Raw genomic sequence first — 11,379 nt, 5'->3', positions numbered from 1 at the left:
ATTATTTAAATTGTTACAAAGGAAAGATGAAACATATTAAGCACTAGAATGTTTGATAACAGAGTCCTAACCTGGTGAAGGTAGGTTTTTGATAAGAGTGTAAATCTGTGAATTTTTTAAATAAGAAAACTGTTAAATGTTTTAAGTGATGTTAAAGCATTTAAAATTTTGTAATATTTATTGATAAATATATCTGTTTTTAAAGATAATGAATATGTTAGGTCTCCTTGATAATGATCTAAGAGCTGAAATGTTGGAGAATAATAAACACAGCGAGAGATAAAGATCAAAATATATTTGTGTTTTTAATTATGACATTTTCTGAAGAAAATTTTTTTTCTCCGTTCTGTCAGAGGAACTATCAATTATAATTTATTGATTAATTCTAGTCAAATATAATAAGGAATTATGAATATAAAAATATCTATTAAATTGAGAACTGATCCTTTTGTTAATTACCGTTAGAAAGACCTTTACTAAAGGTATCCAACTTTCACCAAGAACTTTTCATATACCTTAGATCTTGTGATGCTTCCTAGTGGTAAAACAAATACTATAATAAAACAAAACTTTTACTTTCATATAGTTGTTACAGGAATAAAACCATTAAAATGTTATTATTCTTTCTATGTTTCAAAATATTTAGGTTTATAATGATTTTTATTGATTAGGTAAATAGTGATTAGTGGTTTAATTAATTTGTTTCTTGTTGTAGAATCGTTGAATTAATAAAGCCTTTTGACATTTATAAAGTTACTGATTTCAAAGGTGTTAATCCTTCATGGGTAGAAATAAATGCTGATCCAGAATTTCATAAGTTGAAATGGAATACTGAGCTACCTGATTGGATATTGTCTGCTATTCATGATCTGATTAAGTGTAAGTTATCATCTAATAAGTTATTAATTGCATTAATGTCTTCCTTTTATATTTCTGCTGTAATAATTAATCTAATTTTGTGATATCAAAGAGAGTTGATGCTTTGTATTGAGCAGCGGTTCACCAACTATTTTTATCATGTCTCCCTTGTTGGGCTAAAAACATTTCGCAGTACCCTTGTCGAGCTAAAAAAACATTGTGGCACAATTTTGTTATGTACAAATTTCATGTTATAAGCAGAATTATTATCAATACCTTCTTGAACAAAATTTTAAGTTAAAACTTGTGAATTATATAATATACAAAAACTTCTTGGTAGATTTTTAATAATGAAATAAACCCAATAGCTATCTGTTCAACAACACTAGTACGAATCCTGTAAGGTTTTATTATTACTTTTAAAGTGGTAATACTGAAATTCTTACCTAATCCAATTAGTTGTTGAATTTAATTACTGGAATCATACTTCAGAATTCCAATTCAAAACTTTTGTAAATATTTTTAGAATCAAATATGGCAGATTAGAGGGGAATGAACTAACTAAGTAGAATTAGCATGTATATTCAGGATATATTATAAGAATTATGTTTTAACAATGAAAAAGATACAGTTCTTTCTTTAATTTTTTTTTTACTTTAAAAAAAATTGGAGTAATTTAATAAATGGGTACAATATAATTTTTAATTATTTAACATTATGCTCCATTCAATTTTATTTTATCAATTTTTTGGGGTGTCAAAAATTTGTAATTTGAAACTTGTAATTTCAATATCTTCAATTACTTCATGTTCCAGCTCCCAGAGCCGAACTTTTGCCCTTTACCAGTTCTTTAAAATATTTATATAGTTTTAGGTCAGCCATGATGTCATCGTCTATGAATACCTTCTGGTGCTATTTTACATTATGTGCATTTTCTTTCTATTAAGAAAATTAAATTTACTTAATTTGTCTCAAGCTACTTTGCCGGTTGCATTAGTTTCTGTGTTTTTGAGATAGTTGGCTGAATCTCTTGAATACGGTACTCTGGTATGTTGGCCTATGTACCGTATCCCCTGCTTTACTTTCATTGATCAGTTTGTACACTTAAGTAGGGGTCCAGCTTTTAAGTTGTATTTCTTTTCTATCTGGGATAATGATTTTGAAACATTTTTCAAAATCTAGCTCTGTTGGATGCCAGCAATTGTGTGATCGGCTGGTCTATTCTTGTCTATCCAGCTCAGTGATGATATCTCCATGTTCTTGATTATTTCCTAGTTTGTTGTTTCGGAATTCATTTAACATGGAAATACCTACTTGATAAAGCTTTTTTAACCTGGATATACCTACTTGATAAAGCTTCATTCACATTTAATGCAATATTTCTTCTCCCTTTGTCACAATACACAATGTAATTTTCATTCAACAGGCTTAAATATTGAAAAAATAAACATAAAACAGCTTATTGGTAACTATTTTTATTAACTTATAATGAATTTATAATTTAGTACTTTTTAAAAATGTTATAAATGTGCTGGAATTAAATCTCTGTATTTCAGATCCTGGCCAAGTAATTTTCTGTGATTCTTGCATTTTTTCATTAATGCTAACTTTCAATAATTATTATAATTTACTAAAAGATGAATGATTACGATAATTAAATTTTTTACAATTTGATGGGGCCTCACAGGCCAGATAGCCCATGTGTACATTTTTTGTGTGTTTGTGTTTAACCGTATATTTTAATTAATAAATTTTTTTTTTTGTTTCGAGCTGTTTCACTTAAATCAAGCTCTTTATCATAATCAAAGTCCAAATTTTTATGCTGTAAAAATTCTCAGAATATACCATATAATATGAATTAAAACCAAAAAAACATACAGTATGCAGTAAAAAAACAAAATATACTGCAAAAAATAACTCTGAGAGTATGCGACAAGATAACTAAAATATTAATATTCTACTAATGTTCCTATAAGTTCTGATCTAAGAAAGAAATTGGATGTGGGATTAAAAATTAAATAAATAAACAAGTGAATATGAAAATAATGACATCTTTACAAATAAGAAACAGTAAGTACATAAATGTATTCAAAATATATATGTTTACAGGTAAAAAAAACATTATATAAGCCAATTTTTAAAAACTAAAATATGGATGTAATAGAAACTTACAATTAGTAATCATTGTATTTAAAAACTATTATTAACATTAAAATAAATAAAACCCAAATGATTAGTCAGTGGCATCTTGCATTAGATTTAATTATGGGTACATTTCCAAATTTGTTTAAATAAAACCTAATTGATCATTTGTATATTTATAAAATGATCATTCTACATCATCAAAAAAACTTGATGGGTAAACAGTTATATGCACTTAAAATTACCAAGCTGCAATCAACATCGCTGAGAACAACTCAATTATTCCCAATTTTAACTTCTTTTCAAAGTTTCTCATGCTTAGCCTGGTAAGTGAGTTACACTAACTTTAAATTAATTTAATAATTTGAAACTTTAATAATCTACAACAATCTTGTTTTCTGCATTTTTTGTATTTAGTTGACAAAAGACTAAAATAGGTGTTGTAAGTGAGATTATTTTTTATATTAGACTATTATTATTTAGATTATTTCTTATTTTTAGACTGTTCATTATTTCACACATCTTTTCTTCCCTCTAGGTCTCCATCTACAGATATTACTTCACTCCCAATCATTTAAAAACTCGAAGAGTTAGATAGTTTGAAAAAAATATTATTTAAAGAGTTTATTACGCTCAAAATGCTATTTAGTGAGTTAAGTCAAAAAAATGCTTAGTTTTTTAGTTATAAACAAAAAAAGTTGCAAATTTCTGTTTTGTTTTCCCTATTATTTTTGTGAAACAGACAGGCTGGTAAGGTGGTAAACCTAAAATTCAGACTCAGCAATCCCAAAAGAAGTTGAGAAAAATACTTCTATGATTTTTTCGTGATAAAACCCTTTTGTAACTTTTCATGCCTTAGATTAGATAACATATGGTTTTAAAAATGTGTATACTGTTAATATGACTAATTATTTTTTTTATATTTCAGATACATCCAAAGATTATTGTGGTAGTACTTATCCAAATTTTGAAACGGATGCCTTTCAAGTTATAACTGATTATTTCAGAACATTGGATGTACCACTTATAGATAACTTGAATTACAATGTATATGCTGGAGTTTTTCATCATTTAGAGTATTTGAATTGTATCGAGTCAGTGAAAAGCCCACAAAAAAACATTCAAAGCAGTAGGAATTTGAGAGATGTTGCTGAAGTTGAACAGAAAAAGGCTAATATGTATCTTACAGATAAAGTTCTGCCTCCAAACCATTGTTATGAAGCTGCATTTACTTCAGACGACCCCACCATAAGAGTTGTTCCTCAATGCTCAGTAGACAGTATTCATTTGAAAAAAAATGAGCATGGTATTCATAAAGGAATCAAAATGGCTTATAGTGAAAATTGTTTAGAAAAACTTAAAGATACCCATGTCCTTGCTCCTTATAGCTCTCAGGAAAATTCATATAAGAGAAATACATTTAAAACCAGTTTTGTACCACTGAAACCAATAGATAATGTTATAAATAAGTATTCTGACACTAAGCAAGGAATAGTAAATGAGGGTTTCCTTATTTTCACTCCCGATAAAGGTAGGCAAGCAGAGAATTTTACTACCTTTGTTAATAAAAGTGATGACTTTTTAAATAAAAAGAAACAGTTAAGACAAGACTTAAAATATAAAGAGAATGAAAACCAGTGCAATAATTTTATATATGTTAATCATGGATTGTCATTTTCTTTAGAAGATATAAATTTATTAGCACAAAATAATCTGGATTATAACTATGCCTTAGAGTCGTTGAATAATCTTATGAAGATAACACAGCACAATCAATCAATGTCTGATGATGATCATTCATTCCATACAGCTTTGTCAGAGTCACAGCTAGAATTAAGTGATGTCGAAAGTTCTGATGGTAAGTTGAATCATTTTATTTTAATTAAATAATTTTTTTTTCTTACGTCATCTTCATGAGTTTCTGTTATCATAACTACTAAATCATTTTCAGGAAATTCTGAATCTTATCATTCTCAAGAAATTGAATGGGATCCTAATGTTATTGAATTAGGAAGTCAAATTTTTCAATTACTTTTAATATTTCTTCCTCCCTCCAGTCGAGCCAAATTAAAATATTTGTGTTTGCTTTTGTATAAAATTTCAAGAAATTTAGCGGTTCCTGATCTTACATTAGACAATGTGAGTATTTTATATCATTTATATATCTTTTGAGAATTAATATATTCACTGCATTTTAATATTGTATTAATATAAATTTTGTCCTAAATTTATTTGATTGTTAGCAATTTTTTTTTTCCATCCATGTATTGCTATGGTGACACAAACTTAGATTTCATTTTATGAATTTTGGTTTGTTCATTAGCCGTAGTATGTGCAATATTGTGAGATGTTAACCTATCATAGTGTTGCACATTCATAATAAACCTATGTTGGCCCATGAATTTCGGTATTTTGAGTATGGATTGCCCTTGATATATGTATCTGCTATTGCTTGTTGTTTTGGTTTCTCCATTTTATGTACTATGTGGATTGCTAGTTTTATGGTTATTGCTTCATCTTCAATGGGACTACAACTCATGAAGAGCCATGGCCTTCCTCAGTCTGAGACATCAATATTTTCTGTTCTGTACCACTGCTGTCCAATTTCTGATTACATGCATTTCCTGGGCATCTATTGCCTCACATTCCATCCAGCACTGGCTATGTTACTACTCCTTTTGATTTCGTCAGTCAACTGTGTATTTGTGTATTTAATTTTGGCCTCATCTATACCAAGTCCCTACAGTGAAGTTGTCTTTTGTATTTTCAGATAGGCATTCCTCTGCTTACTTTTGGATCTTGCAACAATGCAAGTGTTATATGCAAAATCCAAGAACTGAATGTTTTAATTGACAAATATAGCTCCTCATTCTTAACTCTTCTCCTTCCTTCACAGGCCTGTAAATATGCAACAAGATTTGCCTTTCAAATAGCAATAGATAATTTTAATCAGCCTTTGTCATGGTCCATGCTTCTGAGGCATAATTAATGCTAATCATTAAACCAATTAGTTTAATGATTAGCATTAAATTATCTAGTCATTATTTATCTGTTTGTTTCTACAACCTCGGGGTGGATCTTGGACAATATTACTATCATTATAAAAGGAATATAGCTCCTCATTCTTAGGTCTTCTCCTTCCTTCACAGGCCTGTAAATATGTAACAAGATTTTCCTTTCAAATAGCAATAGATAATTTTAATCAGCCTTTGTCATGGACCATGCTTCTGAGGCATAATTTAACACAGGTCTAATATATTTGACTTTGCTTGCCTTGTGAGTAATTGGCTTCTGATGTATCTCATCAAGTCCAAATTGCAATGATTGGCCACCATTATCCTCTTGCTTATTTCCTTGAATGTATTAATGTTTTTAATAGGTGAGATACTAGGTTGGTGAATTCTTGTCCTCTTTCAAATTTGTAAGGGCCTATCTGAATAGACGTTTCACCTGGCTGAGCCTCTTTCATCTTCATCACCATTTATTTAATTTTGGCCTCATCTACACCAAGTCCCTACAGTGAAGCTATCTTTTGTATTTTCAGAAAGGAATTCCTCTGCTTACTTTTGGATCTTGCAACAATGCAAGTGTTATCTGCAAAACCCAAGAACTGAGTGTTTCAATTGACAATAGTTATTGTTTGTTTTCGTATCCCCTTATTCTCTGAATGTTTTTTCAAGGTCTACATATAAAAAGCAGAAATACCAAACCATCACCCTGTCACGGATTATTTATCTAGTTATTAAAACTGTCCCTGTTTTTTTAGAAGATACAAAATACTACTTCATAATACGGAAAGTTCTGCTACATACTAATTTATTTATTTTTAATGGAATATAAAGTTTCAGCTGTCTTAATCTGTTTATGTGTGTTGTTCCAGATGTTATTAAAGCTTGAGGGTTGCATAGTTAAAGCAGTGAATGTTGATGCTCATGATTTTTCAACAGTTAATAATATTTTAACTTTTATTGTTATCAACTACAAAACTATATTTGCTGAACTGCCTGCTGATTTATTATCCAATATAAAAAATGAATTACAAGAAAAAGAATTGAAGGTTTATATATTTTTATTTTCTTATTTCTATTCCATTCTATTTATAGAAAGATTTCCAGCCATTTTAATAATTTGGATCCCAAAAATATGGCCCATCTTTGATAGTCCTACACCTAAGAGACAAACAAATATTTACTTGCATTAGTAGTGGATACACCTCCGAGTTGTAGTAGGTTTTAGTAAATCAAACAGTAATCAATTAATTAAACTCCAATCAAGGTTGGACATTGGTGTTGTATTGAGCACCCCTTACCCTTGGAATACACAAAGTGTATGAAGCATCTGGTTGATAGTGGAGGGGTGAACCGCCAAACTAAAATATATGTCTCAGAAGCGTATCACTACCATTCTTAGGTTAAAATACAGCTATGAACCAAACTTATGTTTCAACATGAAGAATGAGAAACCTTAACAAGTTCTTTTCAATTTTCCTTGATGAAGAACTTTTTTTTGTATTTGTTACAACTGCAATCATATATATTTCATTTCTGTTTATCCTTACTCCTCTTATTCCAGTTACATGAAACCATATTTTATTGTTGTTTATGCATTTATATACAAAAAAATATAAATAACTTTTAAATATAATTTTAGAAAGTTTCATCTTGTAATCAATCTGTCAAAGATATGTCTAACATAACAAAAAATGAAGAATCCAGGGATTCACTAACACAACTATTGGACCACATACTTCAAAATAAGAATATTTCTGAAAAGGAGAAAAGGAAACATTTGAAATTGGTAATCATAATTAGTTTTATTCAAATAATCTAATGTTCAATGGTAACTCTGGGTCACACTAATATCATATTTTTATGTTTCATAGAGATGAAAGAAAAAAGAATTATCTTGAATTTTTTTTTACATAACTGTGAACACTTTAATTGGGGTCACTGACAATATTTTACACACACATAAGGATGCTATAATACTATATAGCTAAGGAGCTATTCTCTGTTAAAATTGACCTAGTGTCTTAAATGTTTATAAAAACTCATTTTTCCGTTCACACTGAATAAATAAATTTCATTTAAAAATAATCCTATTAATCATTTTTATTTGTTACTTATGTGATTCATTAATGCAAAGAAATATGAATAGCATTAAGAAAATGCCTTTAAAATATTTACAACTGCTTATTTTATGCTTTGGTTATGTTAATATTAAAAATGGTGAATTGTTTGTTAACAATGTGAACTAAGTGGTGTCTTAAACAATAGATTCCTCTCATGTAAATGTTCTAGCATTGAATTTAGAACCGTTTTATCACAAACTACCTTGTATTAGCTGGAAAATGTTAATGAGTTACCTATATGAGTTTTGTTACTCAAATTTGTATCATACAATATTCTCATATTTTCTTTTAAAAGATGATGTTATAAATGTTGTAATTTTTAATGTTTTATTAATGTATTGTGCATTTTCTTGTTACAGTTCAAAAATTGTTATCCAGGAATTTATAGGAGCAGGTTCCCTAATGAGAATAAACATAATAAAACAAAGCATTTGTTTTCTATAAAGAACCTACGTTTATGAAGTAAGTTTCCTATTTTTTCATATTTTATTTCTAAACTTATTTAGGCATTCCTATTTTAGCACTGGCTGGATATTTTTTTTTATTAATTATTATTATATTTTATTTCAATTAAAATATTTATAACAGTAACTAGACTGAACAAACCAAATGTTCAATTCTAATAACATTAACAAATGTTACATGCCTCTTACCACTGAACTCCATCGAAACCCAATTCTTGGGATCTTTTTACAATCTTCAGGACTGAAATATACAATTTTTAATGTACAACAACTTCCCAATCCTTAATTACTACTGCTATTTACAAGTACTAGAATTATTTAGCAATTAAATAAAAAAAAAATTACCAGCATGCTTTATGAATCTCAGGAGCAGAGCATGGTAGTTAAATTACTTCAAAAATAAAACAGCAAATTATTTCAATAATGTTCAGGATAGTTTTATGATGATTCACTCCTGTTTGCCTTAGTAATGTCTTGTATTTTTAACCTACTTCACAAAAGAAAATTATCATTTCATCTACATTTTTAACTACTCTTAACTTAGCCATTATTGAACCAATTGTTATCATTTTATTTTATTTTTTTTAATCAAAAGGGTACTCTACCCGGCTGGTCCCATATTAATTTCATTTGGATCTAATGAATACTTTTATTTTTGTTTATGCTCACTTATAGGTTCACCATTCATGAACCATTTTCAATGATACACTAGGGCACACTTCTAAGGTAGTCCCGTATAAACTGCAACAGGATCTGATGAAAACTTAATAATAGAGAACATTTCAAATAACAATAACTAGTTACTCCCAATGCTAATTGTTTAATTTACAGTAGAAATTTCTAAATCTGTTTGTTTCATATTATTTTTTAAATATATAAAACAGAGATTTACCCTACTGCCCCTATGAACTTAAAAAAAAATGTTTTAAAATCCTATAACCTACTTTGAAATGATGCAAAAGAACCATTAAAAATAAATAAATAAAAACTTGAAAAAAAAATACTTCAAATGGTTTAGAATCACTTTAAAAAAAAAAAAGAAATAATTTTACTTAAAATGTATATTGTTTAGTAGCATAGCAATAACAACTATCCTAAATGAACTGAACAGTACAATAATATTTTATATTTTGATATCAATGCCATGCTCCACAGCTCAAAGTTTTTATAAGTTCTTATCTTAAATTATCCAAGTGTTATAAGTCTTAGTACCTTACCTACACACTAATGAAAAATGGACTAAAAAAAAGTCTTTGTGAAAATATTTTTGTATTTTGACATTTTTAAATCAATTTGCAGTTCTGGTAAAAAAAAAAAAAAAAAAATGATTTAACAAATAATATTAGGATTTTTTTTTTATGAAAGAGTACTATTTATTATGTCAAAAATATATAAAATACACACACAACTTTCTATAAAGAATAATCTTTTCTTTTAGTTCATATATCATTTGCCAATCGTTAATGTGTCAAGACTCATCTCACTTAAGGAAAGAACTTATAAAAACATGGTATGACACAATCATTAGAAAATAAATTATTGTACTGTTCAGGATATTTAGAAAGTTCATTTATGATATTAGCGATATACTGTTTTTATACAATTCTGTCTTTCTTTTTAGTGGTATCATATAGCTTTTGATTTTTTTTTTTGTTTTTTTTAGGCTTTTATGTTTCTTATATTCAGAGTCTCAGCATTTGTTATGTATTAGATTATCGAATGTGTTTTTGTTTATACAAATATAGAGCCACTCTTTAATTTAAAACCAATCTTTTTCAGTTACTTGGATAAAGAGGAAATCATCGTAAGAAAGTTCAATGAATAACAAAGGAAATTGTTAAAGGATCAAACTGAAGTTTAAAAAAAGTAAAGAGTAATCAAAATATTTACTCAAATATTTTAGGTGTTATTACAGAAATAAACCTTAAAATATTTTTGTTTTACAGCTGCTACTCTACTCGCATAAGTTAACTACTTCAAATTTCTTTTTATTCTGTTCTAAAAATAATTGTAGATGGCAAGAAAAAAATAACTTAGTTCAATCTAGTAATAAGTGGTTCGTGCCAGTGTGAAGGCTTGAAATGATCTTAGGCCCTTTGCACATGAGGCGAGAGAGACTTAAAATCTAAGTGAGATTGAATTGAACTGGTGCAATTCTATCTTGCTTGGACTTTCAGCCTCTCTCCCTTCAATTTTATCTTGCTTTGTGTTTGAAGAGCCTGATGATTGTTATGTTATTAGTAATAGGCAAAAGAAAAAGCTACCATATGATTAAAACTAGTTTTAACTACAAGGGTTATTTTAAAACCTATATCAACCAGTCATAGTCATAACTGCCTAATTGGGTTGGTTAAAACAGTCATAAACCAGTTGTTACTGATTTTTACAGTAATTAATATGCAGAGTATTCTTTATCAATATTTAAGTAGATTGAAGTAGACCTCAAACATTCATATGAACAATTATCTTATTATTGAAAAGAAGAAACTTTTTTTTTTTATTAGGAGCAATAAATAAACAACTATTTAAGTTGGGTAATTCTCAATTGTCGCATAATATGATTGGCAAAATTTTCTTTAGAACTAGTAGAAGCTATGTTTTTTATTATTTTATGTCAATTTATCACCTCAAAAAATTATGAAATTTACAGTTTGCCTTAAAATAATTAGATAAATAAAACTTATTGATAAAATTATTGAAAAGGTTTTTTTTTTTATACTGCATGACTTTCATAATATTAAATTTTTTTTTTTACCTTCATTAAATATTTTGTCCTACATATTT

At 28.0% G+C, this 11,379-nt stretch overlaps 1 protein-coding gene across 2 annotated transcripts in view; it reads left to right on the top strand.

Moving 5' to 3' along the window:
- LOC106681162 (DEP domain-containing protein 1A) overlaps nucleotides 1–11,193 on the top strand; it is a 20,007-nt gene extending 8,814 nt beyond the window's left edge. The window contains exons 4-11 of one of the 2 annotated variants that reach the window (XR_010843625.1): nucleotides 716–879; nucleotides 3,929–4,858; nucleotides 4,952–5,139; nucleotides 6,881–7,057; nucleotides 7,651–7,797; nucleotides 8,491–8,593; nucleotides 10,375–10,461; nucleotides 10,542–11,193. Coding sequence is in view for 1 of the 2 variants with exons in the window: in XM_014421335.2 (XP_014276821.1) it covers nucleotides 716–879; nucleotides 3,929–4,858; nucleotides 4,952–5,139; nucleotides 6,881–7,057; nucleotides 7,651–7,797; nucleotides 8,491–8,592 (1,708 nt within the window). In the remaining variant the exon portion in view is untranslated. Of the gene's footprint in view, nucleotides 1–715; nucleotides 880–3,928; nucleotides 4,859–4,951; nucleotides 5,140–6,880; nucleotides 7,058–7,650; nucleotides 7,798–8,490; nucleotides 8,594–10,374 lie in introns of both variants that reach the window. The other variant, XM_014421335.2, reaches the window with a different exon arrangement.
- The last annotated feature ends 186 nt before the right edge of the window (nucleotides 11,194–11,379 follow it).

This window comes from Halyomorpha halys, unplaced genomic scaffold (assembly GCF_000696795.3).
Source record: "Halyomorpha halys isolate HHAL.00 unplaced genomic scaffold, Hhal_1.1 Scaffold313.1, whole genome shotgun sequence".
NCBI lineage: Eukaryota > Metazoa > Arthropoda > Insecta > Hemiptera > Pentatomidae > Halyomorpha > Halyomorpha halys.
Note: the sequence above shows the minus strand (reverse complement) of the source record. Positions and strands in the feature narration are given on the sequence as shown.